Source organism: Gossypium raimondii, chromosome 9 (assembly GCF_025698545.1).
Source record: "Gossypium raimondii isolate GPD5lz chromosome 9, ASM2569854v1, whole genome shotgun sequence".
Lineage (NCBI taxonomy): Eukaryota > Viridiplantae > Streptophyta > Magnoliopsida > Malvales > Malvaceae > Gossypium > Gossypium raimondii.
The window spans coordinates 21552923-21568398 of NC_068573.1; the positions used below are offsets into that span (position 1 = coordinate 21552923).

Genomic DNA, 15476 nt, shown 5'->3' on the forward strand with positions numbered 1-15476 from the left:
CTTGTCGAGCAAGCCTCGAAACTTCTTGAGCAAACAAACAATTTCGAGTTAAAGAAAGAAGAGAATAAGTGGGAAATTTGAGAGAATATTGATGAACAAAACTGATTTCATTCATACATAAAACAATGGCTTGAAGCCATTACATAACTCAAGCATAAGGCTTGTCAAAATCAACAAGTAATTACCTACCTCCACTAATTACATAGAAACTTGAAATCTTAGCTTGTAAACTTATACAAAGCGTGTTTACACTCATACATAAGCTAATTACATCAATCGAAAGCTAACTTAGTTAGAAATGAACTAACACTCATTTCATCAACTAAATATAACAAAATGAACAAAATGAGCTTGCATCAGCAGCCCTTGCATCTGTTCCAGCTTTGCTTGGTCTTCATGGCCTGTATGGAATCGAGTGTTGGCTTTATGCTGACCAACTTCAACAGTTTCCCACAATGAGTTATCTGGGGAAATTCCAAGTAGCCTTGGTGGTTGTACAAGCTTGCAGTATCTTTACATGGACCATAATTACTTCACAGGACAACTTCCAAGTTCTCTGAGTTCATTGAGAGGCATTGAAGAAGTGGATCTTTCACACAATAACTTTTCTGGAATGATTCCGAAATACTTTTCCACCTTTCCCTTCTTAGTACAATTGAACTTATCTTTCAATGATTTTCAAGGAGATGTGCCTGTAGGTAGAGTCTTTAGCAACGTGACCGCACTTTCGTTGGTCGGTAATGACAAGTTGTGTGGAGGTATCCCAGAATTACAATTGCCTTCGTGCTTGTTGAAAAAGCCTGGACGGAAAAACATGTCCCTCCCACTCAAGCTTACAATTTCTCTCATATTTGGACTTGTGGGATTGTTTCTAATTCTTTTTGCAGTGTTATTCTACTGCTTTAAGATGCAAAGGAAGTGTTCCTCGACAAAATCATCGCTCGTGGATCCGTTCATGAAGATTTCTTACGGTGATCTTCTCAAGGCAACGGATGGATTTTCGTCAGGGAATTTGATTGGCATTGGCAGCTTTGGCTCAGTTTATAAAGGGGTTCTTGAAGATCAAATATATGTTGCTGTGAAGGTGCTAAATCTACAAAGAATAGGAGCTTCCAAGAGCTTTTTCTCCGAATGCAAAGCTTTGAGAAACATTAGGCACAGGAATCTTGTCAAAATTTTTACTGCTTGCTCAAGTGTTGATTACCGAGGTAATGAATTCAAAGCACTCGTTTACGAGTTTATGCCAAACAAGAGTCTTGAGGCTTGGTTGCATTCTCCTCTAGATGAGGAGCAAGAGCAACCAAGGAGTTTAAGCCTTTGTCAGCGGCTAAACATAATCACAGATGTAGCTGCTGCAGTGGATTATCTTCACAACCATTGCGAGTTGCCGATCATACACTGCGATATAAAGCCAAGCAACGTCCTTCTGGACGATAGCATGACTGCTCATCTGGGTGATTTTGGTCTGGCAAGGATCACTGCTGATAGCAATTCCGAAGTCATATCAGATCAAACTAGTTCAGTTGGCCTAAAAGGAACTATTGGATATGCTGCACCAGGTAACTACTACACTGCAACACCCTTTTAACCTCTCGTTATTCAAAAAGAAATTTAAGCACTTTGGCATCATTTATTTGTACAGAGTATGGCATGGGAAGCAAGGCAACTAAAGAGGGTGATGTGTATAGCTTTGGGATCTTACTGCTGCACGTATTCACAGGGAAAAGGCCGACTGATGACATGTTCAGGGATGGTCTAAACCTTCACAAGTTAGTGCAGATGTGTTTGGATGAGAATGTGGAGGAGATAGTTGATCCTACGCTTGTTTTGGGAGAAGCAGCAGCTGAGCCTCTCCCTCACTTGAAGGGTATCAATGAGTGTTTAATTTCATTACTTAGAATAGGGGAGGCATGTTCTCGGGAATTGCCCAGAGATAGAATGGAAATCCATGATGCTCTCAATCATTTGCTTAAACTTAAAACCATGTTTTAAATCCAAAAGTAATGAAGGTATAAAAATTGTTATAGATCCTTGGAGGAAGAGGTACAAAAATTGTTCTAAGTTATTAATTTTATGCTCATTATGTCCAAAGTTTAGAAAATTTACACTTTGTTAAGAGTAACCTACATAATATAAAGTCTTTGGATGCAATGAGTTTATATGTCTATTTATGCAAGTTAAAAATACTTGAAAAAGGTCGATTGAATTTTAATTGATTAGTATCGACATTATTATCATTATAAGAGGATGTGGGCTTGAGTATCTTGAAACACATTATCCTATAATTTTAAGCATTGTATAAAAAGAGCATATATGATAAGAACACATAATAAAATTAAACTTAAAAAATATGTACTTGAAAAAGAGTTGATAGGGTGAATTTAAATATATATATATATATATATTTTAAAATTATTTATGACCTTGGGTGAATTCAAGTAACAATAAGGATTTTTCCTTCCAAAATGGTAAAATTATTTTGTAAGTTCCTTGCTAAATTATAAAATTATAGGTAAAAAGATCTTTTCAATTTTTAAAATTTTGAAATTCAGAAATTGGTATCTCTTACAAAAAAATTAAAGTAATTTAGTTCTGTGAATTTTGAAAAGTGAGCAAATAAGGATAATTTATCATGATATTAATGTTTTCCATCAATTGTACATTATTTTGATTGGTACAAAAATAAATTTAGCTCTCAAAGTTTACACATTCTATCAATTTTATCCAAATTTATCCTGAAATATTTGTGTAAATGTTGAGGTTAAATTTGTTGGTTTTCTAAAATTGAGGCCACAATGACAAAATACATAAACATTAAAGGTTAAATTTATTATTATACCAATCAAAATTATGTACAATTGATGGAAGACATTAATCTCATGGTTAATTATCCTTAGTTGCTTACTTTCAAAATTAAAAATTGACGAGGATTAATTACCTCAATTTATTTGAGAGAGACTAATTTCCTCAAACTTGAAATTAAAAAGAATTTTTTAACAAAATTATGAAATAATATAATGATAAAATTATGTTTGACCCTCCAAATTTTTATATTTTAATTATAACCCGCTTAACTCTTTTTCTACCTTCGTCCTTGTTTCCCGCTTTTACTTTTATGGCTAAGGTAGTTGTACCTATTTCTTTATGCTACTTTTTTTTTACAAAAGTCGAATAGGATTTGTAGCATAAGAGAAGTCGTCGGAGTCACCCATTGTTTCAATCATTCAAAAAATCATTCAGCATGCAGTCGTATTTAAAAAGGAAATTTTTTTATACTAGTTTTTTAGATTTTATAAATGGTTTAAGAGTTTGATAAACATATTATACGATGTATTAAAAAAATTAATTATAAAGGCAACTTGATAGCAAAATTAAAGGAATTTTGGAACAACACTTGAGCTCCTTAGTGGGTATAAATTGAAGCGAAATAAAATTAATCGTGTAATTGGCACTGTAATAACAACCTTTGAAGAGCTAAAATATGATAGCAACTCAATGAAGCAAAGGCTATTCTTAAAAACAATAGGAGTTTTTAAAAAGGCAAGGTAAATATTGACCAAAAATCAAGGTTATTAGCTGCACTAAGTAGCCACAAAAAGACGATGGAGCATAACGGTGGCGGAAAATAGGGCAGCAACCAAGTGCAATTGTGAGCTGAAATCGGTCGGAAATTGCAGCAATTATTAAGTGAAAAACAGTCGCCATTGAACACCTATTTCGATGCCAAAGAACAAGCGTATAGCTGCAAATTAAATGGGAAACAAGGGGTCAGCATTCGATCGAACCAAATGAAAAATTTTGAGTTGATGAATTCTATTTTATCATCGTAATTCGATTTAAATTTTTTCGAATCAAGTTGAGTGGGATGAAATTCGAATTGAATCGAATCGAGTTGGATATATTTGTTCAGGTTCAAATTTTTTTTTTAAAAAGACTTTGGGTTCTTGAAACCATTGTCACTCACCATAATCAAATTGTCCGCCGTAATCAAATTTGTTATTAACTTTCATCCCCTCATAATTTATTTAGTTATCTTTTATATACAAGTTAGTAACACCCCAAAATTCGGCCTAGAAGTTTCAACCAGATCCCGAAGGTCACTTTGATCACCGAAGTGATCCTAAAACAATTTACAAAACAATTGCTTAAAACTCAATCCAAATACAATTTGCTTAACTTGAGCTAAATTGTTTAACAATTTATACGCCGATTTTGTAATCAAATCGGATTTATTAATTTTAAAGACTGATGGTACGAAAGTTATTTGTAGTAGAAAATGTTATATTTTACATTTAAATGCAAAACATAAACTAGGACTAAGTATTTGGAATAATTACATTGTAAAAAGTAAAACCAATGATTTCGGTAATAAAAAACCACATACGAAAATGTTATACCAAAATTTAATCTGAAAACCACATTAAAAAACTTCAAAACAAATTATCTCAAAAATCCCCATACCACAGTGCACTTGACTTATTTGTAAAAACAAATGTGCATAATTTTAATAATTCATAACAAAGTTTAATTGAAAACGAACCAATCAGAGAAACTCCAAGACCTCCACTTTGCAAAATTTGAGACCTCCGCATTACTGAATCCGAGACCTAGCTACGTGAATTACCTGAAAGACGAAACCTAAGGAGGGTGAGCTACACGAGCTCAGTCTGAGTCCAAAGCAAAAGTAATTGGAAAACGACAAAGAACTAAACAAATATACAGAAAAATATATACATACAACATACAAAAATCTCGAACTGACAGTCAGATATATGAAAATTTTCCATTAACATACAAAACACGAATACAATATTGCAACCACACATGTTACTTAATACATCAGATTATACAAATCATTTCATAAATACCCCTACGTTCACACAAATAAACATATACTCAAATAAAAATGATTGCAGCAAGTAAAAATCTCACCCAACCAACCAAAACATCACTCCGACCACCCTGTACATCACAATTGGGCTATGGTAAGCCCATCCATCCTACACACCATGATGGTGGACTTAAGCCACCCAAATAGAAATATTCAGCTGAGTTGAGATATACATATATATTGTGGTATTACCGCTATAACAAAATATTGTAGTTAAATGCCAAATGAAACTTCCTTCACTTCAGAAATTGAATCCCAACCCAGAATGCAGACGCATATAGAATTAAACAGATAAACAAACAAAATCTGACAAGCTCATATTCGATTTTTTTCCCTATTCACTAATCATATTGACAAATACCTCAGATTAGCAGAATCATAGTCAGACATTTTCATACAGAATTACTAAGAGGTGGAAGCAACATTGTAACAATGTTTCTCATTACATAATGCTTAAGCACTCATGCATGGAGTAAAGTTAAACCATACAGATTCACATACACAAATAAATCTAGGAAAATATACCCCTTACTCGACCTATCTCGATTAGTAACGGTGTCTCAAACACTCCTACAGAGGCTTAAATGAGTAAAGAAATTACTCAAGGGATAAACCAAGTTAAAATACAAATAGGTGATAAAAACTGCAAATTTGGACCACACAATCGTATGGCCAGGCTGTGTGGAAATGCTCAGATCGTGTGATAGGGATACACAGCCATGTGACTAAGACACATGCCCGTGTGACAGAGGGACACAGTCGTGTGGTTGAAGGAAACACTTGTGTGAGTGAGGTACATGGTCGTGTGGCTAGACCGTGTAACTCTCTGACTCGTGTGACCAAATTAAAAAAATTTAAGGAGTAGCAAAGACACAATCGTCTAACTGACATACACGCTCATATGGCCAGACCGTGTAACTCTCTGACTCGTGTGACCAAATTAAAATATTTAAGGAGCAGGAAAGACATGGTCGTGTGACTAGCATACATGCCCGTGTCACTGTGACACATGACCGTGTGACTAAAAGACGTGCCCGTGTGCGACCGATTAAATTTTCCCAACATGAGTCACACGACCGAGTAACTATCCCTTGTGACCCACTCCAAATCGTGTGACTCAATATTTACCTAATTCCTAAAGCAGCACACGGCCATGTGAACCACCTGTGTGCGGCACACGCCCGTGTGAACCACCCGTGTGCAGCACATGCCCGTGTGAACCACCCGTGTGTGGCACACGCCCGTGTGGTTCATAAACCACCCTAGAATCAACTGAAAATTGTGAAATACAACATAAAATCAATCATCTAATTATTGTACTTTCAGAAACACACTTGAATTACGCTTCTGAAACACTACGAATCAACCAAACATATTTAATAACCCGACCTGAAACTTAGTATGAGAGCACACAAAAACTCATAAAGATTTTGATCGAAATCATACCTAAAAGAAACGAAGAGACTAACGTAAAACTAACATAATGGCAGTTACTCTCACCCGATTCAACTCTTGATCGAACAATGAACAGGAGGACAACCAAAATTTCTAAGAGATAGCTATTGTCAATGTCGTAAAAATAAAAAAGAATAAAAATTGGAGAACCAAAATGAGAAACAAGAAGAAATAAAGAAATACAAATGAAAATCAAAGAAAATTGGGAGAAGAGAGACTAACGTGAGAAAAATGGAGAACCTGAGATATTTTTGGGGTCTATATTTAAAATTTTAACTTAAAATAATTTAATTAATCTTTAACAAACCAATCAAATTTATTTCGTTAAAGAAATTGCAACTAAAAACAAAATTTAACCAATCACGCACGAGGACTTGAGCCCAAGACTAAAGGAAAACTGACGCTTAACCACTAAACCACTAAGCTCATCATTATCTCTAAAATGCAAAAACTCACTTCAAGACCCATATGATCTATTGACACTAACCAAAAGACCTTGATTCTTCTAACTCCAAAATATCGTGGTGTTACAGGGTTAACTTATTTGCCTGCTTAGTTGCTTCAATTATCTTCTAACTCTTTTAACTACGTATTTTGAAATTAAAAAATATATTAAATGTAAAAAAATGTGATTTTGAATAAAAGTTATTTTAAAGATAAAATATGAAATTGATACCAATATAAAATTTTAACATGAATATTTTATATCATCATCAATAATTCAATTTTAACAAAAAAAGTAAAGATTCAAGATGATTAAACAATGCAATAATATAAATAGTACAAAATGTGAAATTTAATTTAATAATATAAATGATAGACATAAACAAAATTATTACTATTCAAGTTTAGGAATTTTTTGGATGATTTTTATTTTTGATTTGGGGTAAAGGGTGAGAAGTAAAAGTTCAAGGGGAAAATAAAAAGTTTTGGGGGTTTGGGGGGGTAAAATTTTGAGGGAGAAATATTTTTAAAAAAATTGGGTGAAAATGGGTTTGGGGTAGAGGAGGGGTTGAGATAGGAAAGGAGTAAAAGTGGGATAGGAAAAGTTCTAGGAGGAAGTGGGTGGGAGTAAAAATTTTGTGGGGAAAGTAAAAAGGTTTGAGGGTTTGGGGTAAAAATATAAAATATTATAATTTGGTATTTGATTTATTCAAATTCGATAACTCAACTCAATTCGAAAAAAAATTCGAGTTAACTCAAATAACTCGATTCGTTTAAATCAAAATTTAATTTTTTTTAAATTTTTTCGAGTCAAATCGAGTTTTGCTCACCCCTGCCATGGAGGGCAAATAAAGTAGCAAAAATATTTGAATTAAAACATGTCATAAAAAAATTTATTTTAGTTCTTTATTTAACTTTTTTGGTTTTGTAACTCTTAAACTTATATTGTTTATTAAATCATCTCAAAATCAATGAAAAAGTTAAATGTTAACATTATTGTCGTGACATCTACATGACCATCCACATTAGCAATTAATTAATTTTAAAAATTTAAAAATATTTTTATACTTATTTAATCATTTTTAATTTTAAAGTAATTTTATATTTCACTTCTAATCTTGCTTCCATCACCATCTTCTCCATTTAAACTTAGGGTTTTAAGTGGGCAATGAGAGAAAAATTCTCATTATCTTTATTGTTTTATTTGAGGATTTTTATATGTGCGGGCATATTAGTTTGATGAGAAATATATTCATATTTAAGTGAAGAAAAAGCAATCGTAACTTTACCCATCAAAAGGGGTAAGTAGTCGTGGATTTTTCAAGCTTACCTTAAAATGAGATTAATCTGAGATTTTAATAAATGGATGGATTAAGTGGGATGCATATGTCTAGACTCAAAATCCATGGCTGTTGAAATATTTAGTAAGTTAAACAAAGATGATACTAATAAAGCTTGACTTTACTTAGATGAGAATAAGCTATGAATGTGCTATAACAACTTTAATAGTATATTGGTGAGATGATGAAAATAGATTACAATGTGATTACTTGTCAGAATTAGCATAAAGTGAATGAAATTAAGTTATATTATATGAGACTTGATTGGCATAGGATGGAAATGATTATGCTATAAAAGTGTAATATGTGACTTAGGAAGGCAATGAACTGTTTAATGAGATATCATAGGTGAGAATTTAATAAATTCTCAATGAGCAACTATATGTGTATATTTATGTGAATATAAAATTGTCATAAGACGCTGATAATATGTGCATGTATATTTGTATTCGAAATATGGTATAAATTAAATAAAGAAGTGATAAATTGCTGTACGAGGACTTATGATATATGAAGTGTGATGTGAGATTTGAAAATGAGTAATAGCATGTGTATTGAGATTTCTCTCATTGGTAAATGAAATGGGATGCGGAATGATATGTATATGAATATGAGAAAATTTTATATGATATTAATGCTGCTTAAGTGATGTAAAATTGTTAATAAATATAATTACTTTTGTAAACTTTGTAGAATAGTAAAGATACGATTAGAATATTAATAGGAATTAGTGTGCGTGTTTGTGATAGAAGACTATGATATGTTGCCTTATGCAATTGCATAACTGCATTTTAAGCCCATTTATAGGATGTTTGGATGGATGCGTTACAAGCATAATGCAATTAGGGTGTGCAGTTGGTAATCTGAGTGCTTAAGTTATATTTTACTAAAGTTATTAAGAGTTATGAACTTAATTTGAGATGATAAATTGTTTGATAAGTGTATATGTTTTAAGCAATAAAATTGAAGTAAAAATTGGTTTGTTTCAATGAATAATATATTATAAGTTAAATTAGAAATGAGTGAATAATTAAATACTGAGAAAGCGAATTACAAAAATGAAAAGTTGAAAATCTATATAATTTAATTGAATTGGTGTATGTTACGTCCCAAAAATCGGGTTAGTAGAAATTGGGTTAATGAACTGAGAGTGGTCATGGTCGAATCTTTTTAGATGATCTTTCGCTCATTTGATAATAAATAAGTATTAAGTATAGTGATTGAGTAGTAGTGGAGTTGTTCTTATGATCTGTGTTCGAATCCCTTCCCTCACATTATTTTATATATGGTGCAATTTTACTTCAAACCTTAACAAAGGTCACACCATGTTTTTAAATTAAATGCTATAGTTTGAGAATAAGGAGTAATGTGGTTAAGTGGTTAGTTAAATTCTCAAGGGTCCTAGGTTCAAATCTCAATACTTTCCATATTTTATTTAATTTTTTTGGCAACTTTTGCATGGGAAAAAGCTTCCATAACCGTCCACTCACCTTTTCTCTTTGAACTAGTTAACTTTCCCTCTTAAACCCCCCATTTTCACTCTCATGATCTCATTTTTGCTCATTTGTCCCCTAAATATGCCTATTTTCTCCACCCTTATCTTGTGTCACATACATTGAACCTAGACAAGGTGAATTACACCTTTTGATGTTCTTTTGTTTTTTTCCTTCCTCTCCATTTTTGCCACCCTTCTCTTTTCTCCTCCCTTTCCTCTTCATTTTTCTTTCATTTCACCTCCTCAACAAAACATTTTTCCTTAATTCTTTCACATCTCCTCCATTCCTAGCCAATCGCACCACCACCTCACCACCACATCTCCACCATCAGACCTACATTGTCACCGTCGCAGCCTTGCTGCCGCCATCGACCACTATTGTTTTTCACTGTTTTCTTCTTTTCTCCTCTTCTCTTTCCTAATCAAACCTTGTTTATTATTCGACTTCATATCTCGATTTTATTGAAAGGTTTTATTGTTAATATTTTCTAATCTACCTTTTTTATTATTTTATTTTATTTGTTAGTTCAGAATCCTCCTCTTTAATTGAATCACCGCAAAGATTGTTGAGTCCCCTTACCCTTGAGATTACATAGGTATTGCTAAATCCTTCGATTAGATTATTTTTTTCTTTAGAGGTGTATTTCTTGTTCATGCATGAAGTGTTTATTTGAAACCCAGGATCCATACTTCATCCTTTAGAGATGTTCGTCATTAGGACCATTGATTAAGTAAGTGATTCTACTTAATCATTTATTCAAAAATATTACTAAAAATGTCAATATACTAACATGGTATTAACGTTTAACTAAGAATTCAAGGTTGATCTCCTCTCTTAGAGTTGGGAAATAGAATCGTTATTATCAGGTCATACAAATTCAGGTGCGGGTCTAAATTGATACAAGTTATTTATATAACATGACAATTCCTAAACAAAATATTATTATTTGATTTTTGATTTATGTGAATACTTTAAGTATTCTAAAACGAGAGACTAAATCCGTCGAAATAGACTATACAAGTGATTTCGAGCCAACTAATTTTGTGAAAAGTATGTTGTGTGGTTATGATTTTCACTGTTTGAAATGTATGTTATTTTCATTCCCATAGTATGGCATAATTAATTTTACATGACAAATAAATGGTGATATTTTGATATCTTGAAATAATATGTGAAACTTATGTTATAGATGCCCTACATGAAATTATATGATTTTATTTGCATGTTTCAACATGCATAATGTGATAAATGATATTTTGAAATGAAATATATATATATATATATGTTCATTGTGGCCATTTCACATGCATGGGATGGGATATTGTAAGGAGTAAGAATTGGTGGCTTTGTCTACAACCTACATGGTGGCTTATCCAAAACCTACATGGAAGATTGTTTCTCAATATTGGTGGCTTTGTCCACATATTGGAGTGTTTGGATGGATGAGTTCTGAGAACTCTTATTGGAGTGTAGCGGTGATGGGTAGGATGTTTTATAAAAACTTGCATAATTGTTTTCCAAAAATTGCACTACCATGATCACATGCATAATATTGATTATGTTGTATGATATGTGCTTACTTGATAATTGATAAAAGTAACATGTTTTAACCATGTTTTTAATGCATTTTTGGATGACTATTTATGCAAATTGGTGAATTTCATGCTCCTAATCTTTTAAATTCATGTTTCTATATTTAGGAGAGCATTTGTGAGCAAAAAAAGCAAAAAACGAGGAAAAATTGGACATTTGGAGCATATTTCAGGAGCCACACAGACTAAACCTTCTTACACAGGCTGGACACACGATCGTGTGAACCATAGAGGTTGCCACACGACCATGTGCCAGACTGTGTCGATTTTGCGAATCATATTCCAAATACGTAGAAAAGCATAATTTTTAGGCTTTTCGAGCATTCTAAGACCTATAAATACCAAATAGAAGAAGAGAAAAGGGAGCCATCAAAGAGTATTGAAGAAAAAAACTCAAAGAACACCATTCAAGCCGACTCTAAAGTATATTTCCATCAAGATTGAAGACCTCCTTTTAATTTCTTTGAAGTTTTTATGAGTTTCTTTATTTCTTGTGGTTATACTGACTTTGAGTTGTTTTTATTTAAGATTACAAACTAATTTTCTAGATACCTAGGGGAGATGAACCCTATGATGAAATTTTTTATTTGATTATTGTTTTACGCGATAAATACTTGAATCATGTTCTCAATTATGTGTGTTTTTCTTGTTTTAATATTTTCGGAGTATTAATTCATGTTTAATATGCTTAAATCAAAGGAGGAAAAGTCCCTATTTAAGAGTACGTCTAGCATAATTGAGTGGAATTGTATGCAATCCTAAAAATAAGATGACATGAATCTACAGGATTAGAGTCAAATCTAATAGGGGAATCCATAGATCGAGCTAATGCGACAAAAAGGGTTTTAATTAAGAGGAAATTTCAATTAATCAACCTAGAGTCGGTTGTTCTTAGTCTTCAAAAGGATATTAGTATATTTTAGGAATTTCTACGAATCAAGATACCAAGTGAATAAATTTTTTAACTCAGAGTCATAATGACAGATGAAGCCTAGGTGGATTTTTTTCCTGGGCATTTGATGATCACTAAACTAACTATAAATACAATAAAGGCAAGTGCACCTATTGAACAATAGTATAACTATGGTGAGTAGAGAATATCATATCAACGAGGACTAAAAGTATTAGTAATTACTGTTTTTTTTATTATTTAGTTGACAATTTGAGGTGATGTGTTTTAATAAATTCACTAAACTAATTTAACTAAGAACGCAATTGTAACACCCTTAACCTGTATACGTCGCCGGAATAAGGTTACAGAGCATTATTGGAGTTTTCATTTCAAAACAAACATAAGTTTTAAACATTTTAATTCATATCATTAATCATATCAAACCAATCCATAATATACATTTCGTCCCTTATACGAGCCCTCGAGGCCCTAAAAACACATTAGAAACAAGTCAGGACTAATTCAGAAACTTAGAGAATTTTTTAAGAAACAAAGAAAATTTTCAAAACTGCAAAGGTCACGCAGCCAATAGACACGCCCGTGTGGACATACGACCGTGTCCATGCCCGTATAACTCACTAACTTGGGTCACACAGTCAAGCCACATACCTGTGTGCCAGGCTGTGTACCCTTCAAAATAGCCTCACACGCTTGTGTGCTAGGTCGTGTAGTTGCCTGACTTGCAACCCTTTGTATTCTACAGATGACACATGGCCGTGTGACAAGAATTAGGCTATTTTCAAGCCAATTCTTTCACCCAAATTATGCACACTAGTGCAACTCAAATGCACCCAATTCAAGCTCCAAAATTGTACCTAAAATTCACATAAACAAGATTATACAATAATAATTCATACAACCAATATGCCCTTAGGCACCTCAAGCTACATGACAATAAATGAGTCCAAACACAAGCATACCATAGTCATTAATAACTTAATATTTGCAATCCAAATTCAATACCACTTCATACCATATTTGCCAAATTCCAACATACCAAAAATGATCATTCATATTATGTATTTACTTGACCATTTCAACACAAAACATTCAAGTACCAAAATGACAAAACATTAACCATTATAAAGCCACATATACATACCAAAATATATTGACTATAATATCAACCAAAACACCTATACATGCCATTATAACCTAGACTTAAAAATATCAAAATCTACCGATATAACTGATGGATAGTGTAATAGATATCCGATGACTTTCCAACTCGATCGAGCTTTCGATTAACTACAAAATATAGAAAAACAACTTAAGGTAAGCAATTCATGCTTAGTAAGTTCACAACATATATAATATGAACTTGTCATTACATTACAAAATCTTGTGACACATATAAATCAATCCAATATAACAATAGCTCATATTTAAGCTTCAACATATAAAATTATGAAATTCATTGTCACACAAGTACACAATTCCTACCTTCCAACCTAATAAGGTAAATTGCATTGAAAACTCTTACCGAAGCTCACACGAAGTGCTAACACAATGGTTGATACCATCCCTTTTCGTAATTCGATAGCCGGAGCTATCCCTTTAAATTTTACGATAACCGAAACTATCCATTTTCATAATTTTGATAGTCGTCACCATCCCTTTTCATATTCGATGGTCAAAACCATCCCTTTTCATAGTTGATGGTCATCACCATCCCTTTTCATAGTTGATGGTCCTCACCATCCCTTTTCATAGTTGATGGTCCTCACTATCCCTTTTCATAATCGATAGTCGAAGCTATCCCTTTTCATATTCGATGGTCGTCACCATCCCTTTTCATTGTTCGATAGTCGAGACTATCCCTTTTCATTAGTCGATGATCGTCAATACACCATTGGATTTTTCCATCGAAACATAATTTGATATTATACAATAATAGCATTTAAATCTTAATCTAAAATGCTACTTAAACATATGAACTTACATCGACGATAAACGTAGAAATAAAGTCGATTAATCCGAAGCTTTTTTTTTGCATCGATCTAAAGCTGTACGTGGTCTATCTTAATCATACAAACAAAAGAGTGATGGACAAACCTTAGGTACGGCTTAAAGAAGAAATTCCAGTGGTGGCTTGATGAAAATGAAGAAGATGAACATTATTTACTTAGTTTAATTTATTTTAATTACTCATTTACCATTTTGCCCATTTAAAACATTAAAAATTTCACTAATACCAAGCCATGTACATCCATTAACTTCATTAATGGTCTAATTACCATATAAGGACTCATACTTTAAGGTTCTATAGCCATTTAATACCTTTAACTTATAGAACTCAAGTTTTGCACTTTATTGGATTTAGTCTTTTTTATCAAATTAAGTATTCTAACGGTAAAATTTCTTAATGAATTTTTATACAGTAATACTAACATGTTGTAGACATTAAAATAATAATAAAATAAATATCCACCCATCGATTTGTGGTCCCAAAACTACTATTCTAATTTTATTGAAAACGGTCATTACAACAATAGAGAATGAATCAAATAAATAATTAAATATTAACCAATGAGATAAACAATACCCAGGAAAGAATCCACCTTTTATTATGAATCTGAATTATATAATTTATTCACTTGTGTCTTGATCTGTAAAAATCCCTAAATTATGTTAATATCTCTTTCGAGAGTAAGAATAACTGACTCTAGGTTGATTAATTAAAATATCTTTCTAATTAAAACCTCTATCATCGCATTAACTTGATCTATGGATTCCCCTATTAGATTTGACTCTAATCCGGTAGATTTATGTCGTCCTATTTCTAGGATTGCATGCAAATCCACTCAATTATGCTAGATCTACTCTTAAATAGGGTCTTTTGCTCCACTGAATTAAGCACATTAAACAAGAATTAATATCCCATAAATATTAAAACAAGAAATAAGCATACATAATTGAGAACAAGAATCAAGTATTTATCGCATAAGACAGAAATTAAATAATAGGATTCATCATAGGTTTCATCTCCCCTAGGTATCTAGGGGATTAGTTCATAATCTTGAATAAAAACATCTCAAAGTCAGAAAAACCACAAGAGATAAAAAGAAAAAACTCAATAAAACTTTGAAAGAAATTAAAATGAGATCTTCAATCTTGATGGAGATTCGCTTTCAAGTTGGCTTCAATGGCGTTCTTCGATCTTCTCTGATTGCCCCCTTATGTCTTCTTCTAATGAGTATTTATAGACATTAGAATGCTCAGAAAACCTAAAAATTGAGTTTCCACGTATTTGGGAAGTAGGGTGCGAAATTGACAGGAGCTGGCACATAGGCGTGTGTCCAGCCT

At 32.5% G+C, this 15476-nt stretch overlaps 1 protein-coding gene across 1 annotated transcript; it reads left to right on the top strand.

Annotated features, from left to right (window-relative positions):
* Positions 1–345: 345 nt before the first annotated feature.
* LOC105797548 (probable LRR receptor-like serine/threonine-protein kinase At3g47570) lies at positions 346–1992 on the top strand. Its single transcript, XM_052621186.1, has 3 exons — positions 346–403; positions 447–1559; positions 1643–1992. Exons 1-3 carry the CDS (start codon positions 346–348, stop codon positions 1990–1992), a joined length of 1521 nt encoding a protein of 506 aa, XP_052477146.1.
* The last annotated feature ends 13484 nt before the right edge of the window (positions 1993–15476 follow it).

What these genes read in the sequence shown, in the direction of transcription:
- LOC105797548 (XM_052621186.1), top strand. Translation starts at nt 346, where the DNA reads ATGAGCTTGCATCAGCAGCCCTTGCATCTGTTCCAGCTTTGCTTGGTC. An exon ending in TTGCTTGGTCTTCATGGCCT is followed by an intron (nt 404 to 446) that starts GTATGGAATCGA and finishes CAACTTCAACAG; the next exon opens with TTTCCCACAATGAGTTATCT. An exon ending in TATTGGATATGCTGCACCAG is followed by an intron (nt 1,560 to 1,642) that starts GTAACTACTACA and finishes TTATTTGTACAG; the next exon opens with AGTATGGCATGGGAAGCAAG.